The 15905-nt window shown below is 49.3% G+C and overlaps 7 protein-coding genes across 7 annotated transcripts, besides 2 other annotated features; 6 read left to right on the plus strand and 1 right to left on the minus strand.

Moving 5' to 3' along the window:
* Window positions 1–325: 325 nt before the first annotated feature.
* Window positions 326–3439, plus strand: N7525_011191 (uncharacterized protein; the record flags this gene model as incomplete). Its single annotated transcript, XM_061215379.1, has 2 exons — window positions 326–2110; window positions 2438–3439. The coding sequence occupies 2 exons, from the start codon at window positions 326–328 to the stop codon at window positions 3437–3439; spliced, it is 2787 nt and encodes a 928-aa protein (XP_061067891.1).
* Window positions 3440–3735: 296 nt separating this feature from the next.
* N7525_011192 (uncharacterized protein) lies at window positions 3736–5355 on the plus strand (the record flags this gene model as incomplete). Its single annotated transcript, XM_002560822.2, has 1 exon — window positions 3736–5355. One exon carries the CDS (start codon window positions 3736–3738, stop codon window positions 5353–5355), a length of 1620 nt encoding a protein of 539 aa, XP_002560868.2.
* A 614-nt stretch (window positions 5356–5969) lies between these two features.
* N7525_011193 (uncharacterized protein) lies at window positions 5970–6580 on the plus strand (the record flags this gene model as incomplete). The annotated part of the gene is given in 5 exon segments (XM_061215380.1): window positions 5970–6016; window positions 6031–6234; window positions 6264–6359; window positions 6415–6424; window positions 6437–6580. The coding sequence occupies 5 exon segments, from the start codon at window positions 5970–5972 to the stop codon at window positions 6578–6580; spliced, it is 501 nt and encodes a 166-aa protein (XP_061067892.1).
* Window positions 6581–7474: 894 nt separating this feature from the next.
* On the minus strand, window positions 7475–8059 carry N7525_011194 (uncharacterized protein; the record flags this gene model as incomplete). The annotated part of the gene is made up of 1 exon (XM_061215381.1): window positions 7475–8059. The coding sequence occupies one exon, from the start codon at window positions 8057–8059 to the stop codon at window positions 7475–7477; it is 585 nt and encodes a 194-aa protein (XP_061067893.1).
* A 945-nt stretch (window positions 8060–9004) lies between these two features.
* On the plus strand, window positions 9005–10514 carry N7525_011195 (putative MFS sugar transporter; the record flags this gene model as incomplete). Its single annotated transcript, XM_061215382.1, has 2 exons — window positions 9005–9862; window positions 9936–10514. The coding sequence occupies 2 exons, from the start codon at window positions 9005–9007 to the stop codon at window positions 10512–10514; spliced, it is 1437 nt and encodes a 478-aa protein (XP_061067894.1).
* A 1428-nt stretch (window positions 10515–11942) lies between these two features.
* On the plus strand, window positions 11943–12764 carry N7525_011196 (Zn(II)2Cys6 transcription factor domain-containing protein; the record flags this gene model as incomplete). Its single annotated transcript, XM_061215383.1, has 2 exons — window positions 11943–12680; window positions 12735–12764. 2 exons carry the CDS (start codon window positions 11943–11945, stop codon window positions 12762–12764), a joined length of 768 nt encoding a protein of 255 aa, XP_061067895.1.
* A 987-nt stretch (window positions 12765–13751) lies between these two features.
* On the plus strand, window positions 13752–14988 carry N7525_011197 (uncharacterized protein; the record flags this gene model as incomplete). Its single annotated transcript, XM_002560826.2, has 2 exons — window positions 13752–13909; window positions 13971–14988. 2 exons carry the CDS (start codon window positions 13752–13754, stop codon window positions 14986–14988), a joined length of 1176 nt encoding a protein of 391 aa, XP_002560872.2.
* A 229-nt stretch (window positions 14989–15217) lies between these two features.
* Window positions 15218–15394: a sequence feature (Protein overlapping with rRNA (N7525_011198, KAJ5821914.1) was converted to a misc_feature.).
* A 20-nt stretch (window positions 15395–15414) lies between these two features.
* Window positions 15415–15420: a sequence feature (Protein overlapping with rRNA (N7525_011198, KAJ5821914.1) was converted to a misc_feature.).
* Window positions 15421–15905: the final 485 nt, after the last annotated feature.

The following is a 15905-nucleotide window of genomic DNA, read 5'->3' on the forward strand; positions in this document are numbered from 1 at the left end:
AAGTCATGCCGCAACGGAGATAATCTTTTTGGCATGGCTGATGCCCCTGAAAGAGCCCCCAAGGAGCTCGAATCCACTCTTGAAGTTATTAGGAATATAGCATGCGGTGTTTCTTGGCCTCCCAGTATCGTCGGCTCCCCGCACCCCACATTTGAGGCCATATGTTGGACGAACCCTCTGGGGCATTTCTCCGTACCGATAAGGAAGCCGTCGGCTCAGTTTTTCTTCTCTATTCTTCTGTTGGACCGGATCAAATTTTGTGCTGGGAACTGTAATGCTCATAGATTAACTCCCGCCTACAGCGCAGAGAGCGAGCGCCCTAGCGATGAATTCGGATCACTCGCCCACCCACCGAGGCGGCCTGATCCAGTGCGATGTGTGCCAGGCGACTTTCACCCGACAAGAACACCTCAACCGTCACATCCGCAGCCATACCACAGAGAAACCGTTCCAGTGCTTACAGTGCGGCAAATCCTTCACCCGTCTAGACGTCCTCCACCGCCACAATCAGTCGCATGTGTCCAAGCCTTTGGGTGACCGGAGTGGGAAGAAATTCAGGGCCTGCAAGGAATGCGCTGTGAGTCGCGTTCGTTGCTCGCGGGGCGATCCCTGTGAGCGCTGTTCTCAGAGAGAGATCCAATGCATTTATCCCGTGGCGGAAAAGAGAAAGACCCAGTCGTCCTTAGATCGCAGGCACTCGTCTCCCCGGCCGACGACCAGCATTTCCTCCTCCGCCCCCGGATCCCCCGCCAACTCCTCCCAGCTTGAGCCATCGCGACCCCCTGTGGACTCGGCGGGCGTCTCGGCTCCCTCCACAGCTCCGCACACTCTGGGACTAGACCCGGGAATGCAGCCTTTGAATCCGCTGTCATCAACGTCGGACTCCACGAACCACTGGGGATGGCTGCCTCTGCAAAGCTCCGGTACACTCCCAGGCGCAAGCACTGAGGTAATCAACGGAAATATGCCAGTGTTTGATAGTCAAATACTGGAAAAGGACCTTAACGAATGGGTTGGGAACATGGCCTCGGTGAACTGGCTGTCTCCTCAGGGTCCCGACTTTTTCCCAGACGCCCAGCTAGACGATTTACTGCTACTCGGGATCAGCGCTGGGGTTGCTGGGCAGGGTGAAACCGTGAACGGACTCGAAAATTACGGCCTTGAGAAAACCAACGATGCACCTCCGCTTCTTGAAAATTCCAATGTGGCCTCGGTGCCGGCCCTCCCGCACCAATTTTCGGGCGATCAACAGACGCCGGTAATGGAACCCGTTCACTCGGCATCTGGAGAAACTACGGCTGACACACCAGTGTCGCGACCTCCTGAGGGAACATATTACGTAGAAGGGAGCGCTGGACGTGCACCATTTCAAGGCAAATCGAGCTGGAGAGCTAGCAGATATTCCCCGTGGGGGTCGAATTTGGGCTCTACTGGGAGAAGAACCCCCGTGTCGGAGCGTGCCGAAAGCTCCTGTGGGCTCTTTGTGTCGGAAATGGTGTACAAGGATTGTGTTCGAAGCTTCGCGGCGGAGGCTAACAGATTAGAGATCGGCCCGGATATGGCCAGTATACCGTCACTGGGCGAGATGCAGGACCTAGTACAGCTTTACTTTGTTGGTTTCCACCCAACCTACCCCTTCTTGCTAAAACACCCATCCATATTTATCCCCAGCTCACATTGGATTCTGCTCCTGGCAGTTGCTGCTACCGGTTCACGGTATTCTAGCAAGGCCAGATATCATCTCCTTGGAGAGTCTCTAATATATGTAGTCGACCAAATATTATGCAACCGACTCAATAATCCCGTGGTTGGTGATGGCAATCAGCTGTGGAACCCAGTTCCAGAGGTTGAAGAAAAGCGAGCCTTAGATTTCGTAACGCTTCAGGCTGCGTTACTGAACTATTTATCACTTCTCCATTGTGGACAAAACGGGGCTGTTCAACGTGCTCTCAACCGGAGGTACCATCTTATTGAGGCCTATCGCTCTCTGAATCTCCTTTCGGTCGCAGGGAAACCCTCGTCGGAAATTCGGGGCGAAGCAGACCCAGAGGACGTCTTTCGACATTGGCTTGACTCAGAATCGCTCATCAGGACCGGTTGGATGATCTGGGTTAGTATCTCCTCGTTCCTCTGTGACTATCTATCCCCTCTTCCCTTGCTCATTATTCGCAGTTGCTCGATTCCATCACTTCGTACCAATTCCATTGCACTCCTCTAGTCCACTTGGGGGAGGTGAAGGCCCGTCTTCCCTGTCGAGAGGATATCTGGGATATTTCTTCCTCTCCTGAACCTGGTTGTAATTTGAATTGTCAGTCAGGTTAGCCTCCATCCATGCTTCATTTCTCATAGCCCTGCTAGCGTTTCAGTACTGACTCAAGAAATTATTCATTTTATAGTAACACTACTAGAAGCACTTGAAATGCTCTATATGGAAAAGAAATTACCTCCCAACTTGGGTGACCTCAGCTCTAGCGTTCTGATTTTTGCCATATGTCGGCGCAACCAAGAAGCCAGCGCACAGCACCAAACGGAGCTGACCTTCTGGTCGCCTAACGCGGAGAAGCAGCCGCGACAAATCCCTCGCCCAACAGAGGAGACATGGCCACCGGCGATACCATCCTTGTCCAAATGGCGTAACAGTGCCTGTGACTGTTTCGACATCCTGCATTGGAATGCTAATAGCATAGCAGCGCGGGTAGGTGGGTGGGAACACCCGACCATCCTGCACCTCCACATCGCACGCCTCATGCTCCTGGCTCCGGTACAGCATATCCAGAAGCTCGCAGTGTACCCCCTGGCACCTCTCACTTCTCCAAATTCGATCCCGGCTGCCCATATGACGGCTCGATACCACACCTTGCGGTGGGCCATTCGTGATCAGTATAAGGCGAGACTCTGTATTGTTCACGCAGGTGCTTTGCTCTGGCATGTTCGGCGATACAGCAGCAATAGCTTTCTTGAACCATTCGGCGTATATGCGGCCACTCTTATAATTTGGGCGTATAGCATCTCAATGCAAACCATGCGAAGTCATAATCTTCCACAGGCCATTGTTCCGGAACCCCAGCCACTTCCTCACCATTCTACACGACAGGAAGAGCCTTCTATCGGCGAGACCGTCTTAGAAAGCGAGGACAGTGATTGCGAAACTGAGCCAACGGTCATCCAGCTCGACCGTCCCTGCGATGATGAAATTGTTCAAGCGTATGTTCGTTTTGGGCACAACATGTCCGCCCGTATGCATCGGGTTGGAGATATCTGTGAAGCCAGCGCTCCGCGACGGATCCTCAAGCAGGGGATCCGATTACTAACGAGCGATGTGACAGACCCCGATGGGGTCCGACCTGGTTGGGGGGTGGAAAAGTCCTACATCGACTCCCTGAACACCTTCATCACTAGTCCTGTTGTCTCTCAAAAGAACGACCATTTGTCTCCCTGAGTGGCTTGACATACCGTCGGGTGATTCGATGAAATGTGACATTTAGATTTTAACCCCGCCCGGAGCAAGTCCCGGATTCCTGCTTGACTCTCTTGAAACTCCGGTGGCGCAAAATCCGGGGTCGTTGGCCAACCCCGGCTCTTTGCGAACCGGAGGAATTTAGGCGCCACAGCTCAGCCAATGATTTGCGGTTGTGGATGAATACATAAAGTACTGGACCCTCCAGTCCATGAGAACTGATCCACGGCACATAGAACACGATCTTCTCATACTTGTCCAGATTCGTCTTCCACGCCATGACCTCCAAGTCCGATAATGATATCGACCCCGCTTCGACAGAGGTGGAGTATGCCTCCCCTGAAGCCGGCCCTAAGGATGCCTCTTCTCTTGCACGCCTTGCTGCCCAGCAGGAACACCACCTGAGCTTTTTGGAGGCAGTGCGTCGCTATCCAAAAGCTGTCCTCTGGTCGGTCCTTCTCTCCAGCTCCATTATCATGGAGGGCTACGACATCGTCTTAATCCAGTCATTCTTCGCCCAGCCGTCTTTTCGAGATAAATATGGTGAATATGATCCAGGGACTGATAGCCACCAGATTACCGCTCCATGGCAAAATGGGCTCAGCAATGCTGTTAGCATTGGGACGATTATTGGAGCCTTCGCCAATGGATACTTTGTGCATAAGTTTGGCTACCGCAAAGTTCTACTGACATCTTTGGTTTTCATCTCTGCGTTTATTTTCATCTCCTTTTTTTCACCCAGCTTACCTGTTCTGTTGGTCGGTCAGTTCCTTTGCGGTATACCCTGGGGTATGTTTGCGACCATGGCCCCGGCCTATGCCTCTGAAGTCTGCCCTCTAGCACTCCGAGGCTATTTGACGGTCTATGTCAATTTGTGTTGGGCGTTCGGCCAGCTGATTTCTGCTGGTGTGCAATCTGGTTTCTCTGGACGTTCAGGGCAATGGTCATATCGCATCCCCTTCGCTATTCAGTGGGCTTGGCCTGTTTTACTGTTTCCAATCCTCTGGTTTGCTCCCGAGTCTCCGTGGCATTATGTCCGCGCTGGCAAGTACGAGAAAGCCGAAGCGTCTGTTGATCGCCTGGGCTCTGCCATGCAACGTGCACATACTAAGGAGACTGTTGCTATGATGATTCACACCAACGAGATTGAAAAGTCCATAGACGACGGAACGTCCTACCTTGACTGCTTCCGGGGTATTGACCTTCGCCGGACGGAGATTGCATGCATGGCTTTTGCCGCTCAGCCATTTTGTGGTTCTGCAATGGGTGGAACTCCGACATATTTCTTCCTTCAGGCTGGTCTTCCCGAGTCGATTTCATTTCGCATGTCTGTCGGTGGATTGGGTATTGCCTCTGTCGGCACCATCCTCGCATGGTTTTTGATGCGCCTATACGGTCGACGCACCTTGTACCTCTGGGGTTTAGGACTCTTAGCTGCGATCCTGTGCACCGTCGGCTTCTGCAGTGTAGGAAGTGACTCCACGGGAAGCAACTACGCGCAGGCTGGGTTGATGATCGCATGGCTCGGTGTGTACTATACTACCGTTGGCCCCATCTGTTATGCCGTGATCACCGAAGTTTCATCCACCCGTCTCCGCAATAAGAGTGTGTGTTTGAGCCGCATTGCCTACTACATCGCCCAGATCGTGTGCAATAGCATCAATCCTGAAATGCTGAACCCTACTGCCGGAAATTGGCGTGGAAAGACGGGATTTTTCTGGGGAGGTTCCTCGGCTGTGTTTTTTCTCTGGACGTTTTTCCGTTTACCGGAGACGAGGGGGAAGACGTTTGAGGAGCTGGATATTCTGTTTGCGAACGGAGTAGGGGCTCGTCGCTTTGCGGACTGTGAGGTTGATGCTTATGTTGAAGGGGCGGACGCTGTTCGGAACCATGAGTAACCTACCCAGGTAGTACTAAGGTACTTCGTAAGCCTGGGAAGGGTGGATATTTCAGCGACGTAATTTTTATTATACTCTTTATGATATCCTGTACGTCAATATATTATATCTACTGAGTAGCAGGCATAAAAAACAACTCCCTACCGGCAGTAATAAAAACTGGCTCATCCGAGCAACTCCAAGCCCGTCAGTCAGATACAATATCGATAGAATTCAGAAGGTCCAGCTGCTTCCGGAGTGTTGAGGCTACGAAGCAAGAGAGATGGAGGGAAAATCGTGAAGAAGAGAGGTGATGATGAATCTATGGAGAGAAGCTGGTATAGAAGCCAGCGATATGACAAACGGGACGAGCTAGGCAAATGCTCAAAGAGCTCAGTCTGCATACAGAGACCAACGCATACCCTGCATGCATTGCATGTCAACATGTGGCAATGATGCACGGGACATACCCGGTTTCGGTCAGTGAGCGATATATCCCTGCATCCGATTGCGCCGCCGAGGTCGTCGGAGTCGAGTCTGACGTTCACAATTTCCAAATCGGAGATCTCGTTGCGCCTATTTCTGATTTGAACAATATCGACGGCACTGAAGAAGAGACATCGGCGTTAGGCGGGATGGAATATGCTAACGATTTTCTCTTTTTCACTCAAGTACTGGCGGAGTTAGCATATTCAGCCTACTAATCTGCCTGGCTGCCGGCATCCGTCCAGTCATCACCTCGTCCTCCGACCAAAAGCTCCAGCTGGCAAAGACCGATGGGTGTCCAGGCGCTGCTGATACTATCAACTACCGAGACCAGCCTAAATGGGAAGAGGAGGCACGTCGCCTTAGAACGGACGAGGTGTCGATGGTGTTGTCGAGAACGTTGGGCCTTCCACGGTTTCCCAAAGCCTCTCCTCTCTCGCCAGAAGGGGCACGGTTTCCTTGGTCGGATCTTTGGCTGGATTTGATGTCGATCGCTTCCCAGATACCATCCTCCCCATGACCAAGAGTGCCACCATTAGGTATGTTGCCCCTTTTCAGGCAAGATCATAATTTGCTAACCCAATGCGCTTCTAGGGGAATCAGTGTTAACTCCTAGGCTGACCATCAAGCCTTGTGCGACTTTCTGGCTGATAAGCAGGTTGGTCTGAAGCCTGTCCTTGACAATGTCACTTTCTCCTTTGAGGATTCGCAAGCGGCGTTCGATCACCTTTGGAATGCGAAGCACATGGCAAAGTTGTGATCAAACTGTGAATAGTCCCGCCAACAATACGAGAACACAGAGATTTGGGAATGTCCAAGTTCAGCACCCGGTAGTTTTAGACACGATGTTCAACTCTATTTCATGAGTGAGATTTCAATAATTACAAATCGCGTCTCCACCTACTACTAGCATGCCAATACTACCCTATACTTGGTAAGTTTGTAAAGGTACTATGACCTTCATGAATGGAGACAGATTGTAAATTCTTCAACCCATGGAGTAACCAGTGGCCCTTTTGGCAATACCAAGTTCGAGAGAAGTAACAGCTCCAGACAAAAATAGCTCATCTTCAACCATGAAGAGCATCATTTTGTTCCCAATCGGCTCCAAGGTCTTTCTCGGCTTTTGAGATCAACTCCTCATCCATAGTGTCATCTAAAAGACGACAGAATACGCCAACCGTGCTAGTGGCCTCCCATTCTCCTTTACTACGAGATCTCCACATTCTTGGCAACGGAAACTGGAGATCCTTTACATTGAATCCGCTGTTTGGCGTCGCCGTTATGTCCTGCTCATGTGTGTTGCTGTCCTCTTTCCCAATCCTGCTGCATGCCTGGTAAACTCTGTATAAGGCCAGGTTGAATCTCTTAACAACTTCAATGCCTAACCAAACATATGGAGTGAGATCACTTTGTGAATATCGTGCCAGAATGTTTGGGTAATACAGCATGCCCAACCTTTAGCTCACAACAAGAGAGTTAAAGATCTCGGTATTGTCCGGTAGAAGATCGAGTAAAGCATATTAAGAAGAGACCTAAACGGACACTGGGAAAACATATCCCAATGTTATCTCTACAGACGGCCAACTTGACTTACTTAGTACACTTGAAAGTTCTGTAAGAGGTCGCAGGAAAGTTAATGCATTCGCACTATCTAAAGAAAGTCCATTTCAATATCGTCCGTCATTTGCTCAAGGTGACCGGCGACCATAAGGTCGATTGACGGATCACATCTAAGCTCAAATGCCAGTCGGTCCAGGCTGTATTCCATGCTGATACATACCTGTTCTAGCTGTGGATCTCCAAGACGGGAGGAGAGCCATTCGGGAGTTGCGTTTCGGACATATACACTGTCCGGGGTCTCGTCGACCATTTCAAATGCAGCCTCTTTGATTCGCTCGGCCTGGTGGGAAAGTGAGATTAGCTCTTTGCGTACATCCTTGATACGATTGACTCCTTCACTTGTATTTCTTAGGATCCGAGCTTGGGTCTCTAGACTGGCCTTGAAACTAAGGCACTCCTCTATGTAGATTTCCTCCCAGGTCTGCAGTTCGATCAAGTCAGAAGTCGAGGTTTCGGTTTGTTGGGCACTAGACGAAGGATCCATATTGTTAACTGGGATTGACTGCGAGGGCTTACCGCTCCTATCGACTTGGCTTGTAGGGATATCGGTGTTGAACCAGAAGTCAAGGGTAACCAAGAAAATTCGCAGGATCCGGTAAAGGGCAGATTGAAGCATTTGGATGATATGGAAGACAATTTAAGAGTGCCTTTAGTTCTATACTCGGACAGAGAAAGCCAACAGTATTTATGCTGTGGGAGTCAGCACTTATTCGATTCGATTCAAAGAACAAAAATACACGGACAAAGGCCATTGTTCACTAACCATGGAGTTATCATTGATCTCACTACGCTAATGACAAAGACCCAGGTGAGGCCAGCTTTGTTATTTGACATAATGAACAAACCCCAATTGCCACACAGGAGAGACGATGAATCTATTTCCGGACGCCTTTTTTTTTCGAGCAAGATACATATGTACCTGTGAGAGGGCTTATATTTCCTTTCGCAGGTAAAATGGATATATTAACCAAATACCCGGGCCCGGCTTGGCATTTGCGTTAAGGGCCGACATTATCTTAAACCAATCCCAAAAGCCCCATAAAAGTGGCTGGTCAAGCCCCGGAAGCCCCATAAAAAAATTCACAAACGAGGGGGAAATACCCCGAGGTAGTAATTGGAGGAAAGGCCCACAAAATGTTCGGCGCTCGTTCCTCTCACACGTTGATTCGGCCCGTGAAGAGCTCAAATACAATCTCACCGGAGGACCCTTCTCCGAGGTCTAGTCCTTTCTTTTATGTGGGTTGCACTCTATACAATATGGATGTTGGTTTTCTATGGGTCAATTTTTGCAAGTAAAAGAGGGAGTTATGATATGTAGAAGTCATGAGCAATTAGTGTAGTTGAACATAATAGGTTCATAGAATATGCAGTACCTAATAGATAATGACTGCCCTACGTGGGTCTGGGCATTAGGAAACAAAATCTCTAGAGGGGCCAGAGTTTTCTTTCCTGATTATTATTTTATCACTTTGGAGGTATTTTTCTTTTTCACATTTTCAACAACCCCAGCCCTTGAATAACTTCTTCTCAGACCTGCCGGCCAAACCCAGAGGCCGAAGTAATGGGGTTAATTCCCCTCCAGTTCAAAAACCCGCCGAAATACATGCTAGCATGCATTCTATGCTCAGCGAATGGAATCCTTTTCGGGATGGACACGGGTATTATCGGCCCGGTCACCGACATGAAGGACTTCAAAAAGTCATTTGGTAGTCAAAACTCCACGATCCACGGTCTGATCGTCTCATGTATCTTGATTCCAGCAGCGCTATCTTCTTTCTTCGCTGGCTATGTCGCCGATCGACTTGGTCGACCGAAGGGGATCTGCATCGGCGTTTTTATCTTCGGCGCAGGAGCCGCAATAGAAGCCGGGGCCGTCGCTCTATCTATGTTCATTGTTGGCCGCATCGTGGAAGGTGTTGGCGAAGGGCTTTTTCTTGGAAATCTTGTCGTCTTGATCTGTGAGATCTCACCGACTAGCACTAGAGGCGCTTTGACGACGGGCCCTCAACTCGCTACTACCCTAGGATTGGTCATGGGGTACTTCATCAGTTACGGGACATCCAGTCTCCGCTCGTCACTATCATGGCGTATGCCGTTCATCCTTCTTGCCGCCTTCTCCATGGTCTTGTGTGGACTTTCGCTTCTGTATTTACCCGAGTCACCTCAGTGGCTAGGTCTTCATGGCCGATATGCAATGGCCGAAGAGGCGTGGGATAGATTGGGTGTCAGCCGCGCAGAGCGTGAAAAGGTAGTTCTGCAAGTGCGGACACAGGAAGTCAACTCTGAGACCGAAAAGGTCAAAGATGGAACTATCGATAAGCTTCTTGCTATCTTCTCCAAGGATGTTATAGGCCGGACCATCCTGGCAGTCTTTTTGATGGGCATGCAGCAGATGAGCGGGATTGATGGCGTCCTTTATGTACGTCGAAGTCCTTCCCGCACCGCAAAATAACTGACAGTGACTAACGGGAACTCAATAGTATGCTCCACAGCTATTTCAAAAGGCCGGTCTTGCCTCATCGGAAGCAAGCTTTCTGGCCTCTGGCGTGTCGGCGCTTGTGATTTTTGCCGTCACCATTCCGGGTCTAATTTATGCCGATAAATGGGGGCGCCGAAGCAGTATTGTCTACGGTGGTGTCGTAATGGGGATCTTGATGTTTTTGATGGGCGGTCTTTATGCCGGTAACGCCGTGCACAAGACTACTGGCGCAGGTCGCTGGGTTGTGATTGTCTGCATTTACATTTTTTCTGCTATTTACTCTGTCAGCTGGGGTATCTCCGTCAAAGTGTACAGCGCCGAGATTCAGCCCCAGCGAACACGAGCATCCGCTACCACTTTGGCTCATTCGAGCAACTGGGTGTGCAACTTCTTGGTGGCTTTGACGACACCTGTCCTCCTTGCAAAGAGCAGCTTTGGTGCGTACTTCTTGTTCGGTGGATGTTGTGTTATTACCGTTGTTGTTGGCATCGTCTTCATGCATGAAACGAAAGGTCGGACCTTTGGGGAGATTGAGGAGGCCTTCAAGGGTAAGTCGCGAGGAGGGAAAAACAAGTTTGGCCGAGGTGTATAGCTCTGTGCCAGATATCAGTCCTCGTAGTCACCACTTTATTTAGAGCTCTTGTGGTGTACTACCGAGGAATGAATTCACGGACAGAGTAACTGCAATGGGTTAAGCGTGTTTCGAAAGTAAAAGGTGAAACTTATTTCGATCTACTCCGTATGCTGAAGAATGCCCGTCATATTCGAAGTACAATATACATCTGACGCCGAGGCTATGCGCGACGTCTAGGGCTTATAGTGCACGGGCCTTCTCCGTGATCAACCGTCAATCTCACGGCCACTGCAACAGAAAAGGCCATATCAGTGCTTCGTGTTCTAGGATTCACATGGGTAACTTTCGGAACGAAAGATATACACGTGGGCCTCAGAGCAGTCACAGTGCTCTGCAAATAATATCAACCTGTGTACCTTGTGGCCGCTTACCTGCATAACTCGTTAGCGTCAAGACTACCACAGCCAGTCAGCGACTAGCGCACGCGTCTTTTACGGTGAAAGTATACGGATGGTGGTCTGTATTATTCACAGTGGAATGGATACTAATATAACCAACAGGGCAAATTAAACAAAGCCAATTGGGCAGGTCGCAGAAGCCCTCAGCCGTACTCATTCCAAAGGAGTTGAATCCCTGGATTCGACAACAAATCAACGGCCTCGGAGATGCAAGACCCTGGCACTGGCCGCTCCACGGCGCGAAGTTGCAGATAAGGGGAAACCCCAACGTCGTCCATATCCAGAGAAAGAAGCAATCAAACGAAGCTTGGCTTGCTATCGGAAGAAACAGGAACAGAAATAAAGTAAGAGTGGACAAGGGGAGAGGGGAAACAAGAGAAACAAGAACGAGGGGCCTGCACCTCGCCATATGGACCCTGCATGATACATATAGGTATCCAGCTCCACCGACACGGGCCTTGGAGCTTGTTGGATCTAAGAGTGAGGCTGTGCTTGGCGAGAACCTTCACTCGGAGAATTTCCGGTGCTTGGCGCGCGATGGCTTCCCTGTACAGTGATCTTATAGGATTAGAGACCAATTGCCAAGGGAAATCCGTTTGTAGATCGTAACATTTGGCACCAAGCCGGCTTATTTCTCGCATAGAGCGGGTTATTGAGGTTGTATTCAGCCTGGAGTAGAGATCGCCATCGCCTTCCCCGTTTTTTAAGACCCTGAATATCCCCGCTGATGATAAGAACCGTTCGGGTTTTTCTCTTCCCACCCCACACCCGATCGTCTCCCTCCACAAGCGGGAAGTTCCTTGTTCCTAGATCCACCCATGATCGCCTTGATCGCCTCTGCCAAAGAAGAATATGGCATTCGTACCTTCCCGTCGAGCCCCCGTGTCCTCGGGTCCCTTCGTCTGCACTGATCCCGACTGTCGGAAATCATTTCTACGCAAAGAACATCTCAATCGTCATATGGCCATACACACAAACTCGCGTCGACATGAGTGCTGCGTTTGTGGGCGAAGCTTTGCCAGGAGGTAAGAGCTGCTCGCTGGCTGCTTGGCGTCTTGGCTGTAGAGGGTCGGCTGATCGATCCAACAGTGATAGCTTGAACCGACATGTGCTCCAGCATAGTATATCCCCGACGAAAAGGACACCGTCAGCATGCCAGACATGTCGCCGCCGTAAGACAAAGTGTGATTCCAACTACCCTTGTTCCACATGTGTCGACGGCGGGGAATCATGTGTGCGTGAACCGTCTAGTAGACAGGCATTCACCCCTGTCACACGATCATCCCGCGAGGGTTCCCATAGGAAGCAAAAGACACCGATCAATGCAGAGGAACTAGATCCCACCAGCGCTTGGAACCTGACCATGCCAAGTGCGGAGGATACCTCCCCAATACAAGTATCGCACATGCGACTGGATTGGAACCCTCCGATGAATCGAAGTGCGAGTAACAGCATTGCCAATACCCGCTCTGCCTTGAGAGATGTGTGTGCAGAAGATCCCCTGCAACCATTAATCGATCCCTTGGTGGCCGTGATGTCCGGGATCAATACAACCACATCTACACCGAGCGAGAACCCTTTGTACTACGGTCGTCCATCTGACATCATGAGCTTTCCGTTTGAAGCACCATTCTGGCAACCTTCTGAACTGAGGGATTACGTTGGTACAGACCAATCTGAAGTGTACATGAGCAATGTGCCAACCTATAACCCCGCGGATTTTCAAGTGAGTAGACGCTACAAGCTATTACACTTGAGGGGAACCACTAATTTAACGTAGCAAACACAGCTACCTCAATATTTAGGGTAACAGGCGCTGAAAAACGCAGTGCTGGATTAGCCAGCGGGGAGTGTGTGTAAACACCGTTCGGTTCTCTTGAGTATACCCTGATAGTTGCCGCGGCTGTGAATAGCAAACCTGGCTTGACTCCATTCATGGAGAGTCAGACACCCTTGAAACAAATTGCACAAAAAGAGGAGATTTTTGATGGTATAACCCTTCTATGCAGTTCCCGGGATAGTTATGGTAGTGATTGGGTGGTGGATAGCGCGACGTTGACTTTGCGGACCTTATTTGGTATATGACGGATACGTATTCCACATTGGGTTATTCCCTTTATGTCTATAGCAAAACTGAACTGGACTTACCAATACCATGTTTCACAATCGATATATGTAGGTATCAAACATTGTTGAAAGGAAACCGTCATATAAGGACAATCGCTCCCGCGGCAGGTGCTGTTTAGCACCATGATGATAATATATCTTTGAACCACCTTGGTTTACCCAGTGCTCAGGTTGATAAAATATACTCTGCAATATGTCCTCATTACTGGAAACCATATTCTAGTCCATATCCGTCGAAAGTTCATCGGCCCAACCGAACAGATAAGACCACCATGGATCACCGATCGTACCTAAGATCACGACATACCAAACTTGCATACATTCCGGATAAAAGATGTCGTTCAATATATATATTTACAGAGCGCCTATAATTATACTTCACTCCTTCCCTGTGAAAGGTAACGCATTAAATCGCTGTGGTTCTGTTTGACGTCACGTGGCCTCGTTTGCCCCTGCACACATTAGTTGGCACCTGTAGATAGTTTCTTTCTTCTTCACGCATCTGTCACATTTTCCAGAGGACCCTACATTTCCACTGTAGTCTCTCTCTTTCAGGTTCAATGTTTAGTTACGTATGTTGATTACATAAATGTCTGATTTGACGAACCACGCCTAAATCACAACATCGATTTCTGCGAAAGATACGTACATCAACCCCATCCTCATGAGAATGAGAACTCTGTGGTGGACTTCTTCTCTGGCATATTTTGTGTCTTTTGTCAATGTTGGGTACGGGTACAGCTGTGTCAGTCAGTGGTGTGATACATGTCTTCCTGCAGAGGTGCACGATGCACCTGGGGTTGGCTTTGATCTAACCCCTTCATACGGGTGAGTATCTTAATGGTCTCCTTTTTAGTATCAAGTAATCTATCTAATATTTGGAATTTAGGACAGCCGTGGTACACTACCATAATGGCACTGTTGTCGAGGTTGCCAAGATTCCAGGAAGTCCAGAGTACCTCGAACTCATGGCACGTCTGGCTACTACATCTAAGCCGTCTCCCAACTCAACCCTGGATTCCATAAGTGAAATTTCATCACAATTAATGGAAAATCTCCTTCCCGACGTGTCATCGCCGTGGAGAGACTGGTGGCGTTGGCTGAACACGAAACTCGGTCGACCGGTCAAACCAGATGAGGTCGAAATCATCAGTGATTTACTCCAGCAATTGAAAGTCTCAACCGAAAGAAGGATATCCCAGCCTCTCGATAGAGTTGCCGTTACGGATCCCGGCTTCCAGTCGCTGGAATCAGCGACACTCAACGCTGCACTTCGAATGTTAGATTTGCGCACATGGGTAGGCGATAGCATTTATTATGCACATCGGATAGTGGAAGGAGATGCTGTTTATGCGGCGAACGGTTATGGACTATGCACCGATTACTTGGATCCGTCCCTTTGTAGTGACGAATTTGCAGAGTCACCTGATTCTACCGTGCTTTTTGTTTCCTATAACCGCAATCTCTTGTATACTAGCATTGTGGAAGGTGTCACCAGTGAAGCCTTTAGTCGGATTACTCGTGTTGAGGCGCAGCTCGTAGATTACGAGCTTGGGCTAGACCGTCTTCTCGAGAAAGACGAAGCCGCATTATGGGACCGCCTTCGTTCACAACTCCAGATCCTCCCACGGGAGTTCGAACACCCTATTACGCATCTGCTTTTAGCAGGCGAGAGCGTAACGCACCCTCGCTTCCTAGCTACCTTGAGGGATTCTATATCTGAACTCTCGCCTGATGTTGTCAATATCAAACTCGCAATAGATCCAACTTTCGCTGCGGCTCGTGGTGCGGCACTATACGCCCGAAGGCGCCAAGAGGTGCAGAGCAACTGCACGGAACGGAGTGAATGCGAAGAGACGAGGTTGCACGAGCGATTGCACACTCCCACACAAGTGGAGCTGCACTGAATTGGATGAAATAAATTATTTTGCTACTAGATAAAAGATACTATGCCCTATTCCGAGGTAAATCATCTAGCTGGCTTTCTTTTTGCTAATTGAACATATCGATTATCGTACCTAGAATCATGGCATACCAAACTTACATACATTTCGGATGAAATATATCGTTTGATATATTTATTTATAGAGCGCCTATAAATATACTTCACTTCTCCCGACCATAATAAGTCGTTTCCTAGCATTCACAGCTTGTAATGATCATCTTGCGGCGTCCGACAACATCATGTAGACGGGAGCCAAAGATGGAAGCCACCAATCCATCGACTGCATACACGATATTGAGAATCAATATCATGCTAGTGTCTGTGATGTCAATGTCATTGAGCAACATGAGCAGTGATAGGATACGATCCTAGAAAACCTGATACATACGACCATAGGGTGTGGAAAACAGGGCTTCCCGTCCGCTCAGCCGTACTTAAGCCACACGCCGGTGAGTTAGTAGTTGGGTGGGTGACCACCAGCGAATCCTCACTGTTGTATGTTTTTGCTCTTTTGTTTTTTGATTCTCTGTGTTCATAATGTTAAGGTCGAATTAGACTGCTGATACCGCCTCCGCCATCCCCGGATTCGAGTGAGTCCACCAGCTGAGACTGCACGCCGAATCAGATGTATTGTTGACATGGGATGTCTTTGTGTGCAGACCGAGGCTCTTCTAGTTTGTCATTCTCTTTGTCTATAATGGCTAGAACGGGACCAGTACTTGTGTTCCCATTGTTAGGAAGCCGAAGTACTCAATGTAGTTCCGGGGGGGGGGCGGTTGATAGATCCCACCAACGAACTGTCAAATCCTACGCAGCGTTAGAAATCATAATTACCTTAGTGCCGAGAATGCACTGTGCATAGTTGAGCACAGGAACACA

Source organism: Penicillium rubens (genome assembly GCF_028828025.1).
Source record: "Penicillium rubens strain IBT 27055 chromosome Unknown utg000004l_segment0_segment0, whole genome shotgun sequence".
NCBI lineage: Eukaryota > Fungi > Ascomycota > Eurotiomycetes > Eurotiales > Aspergillaceae > Penicillium > Penicillium rubens.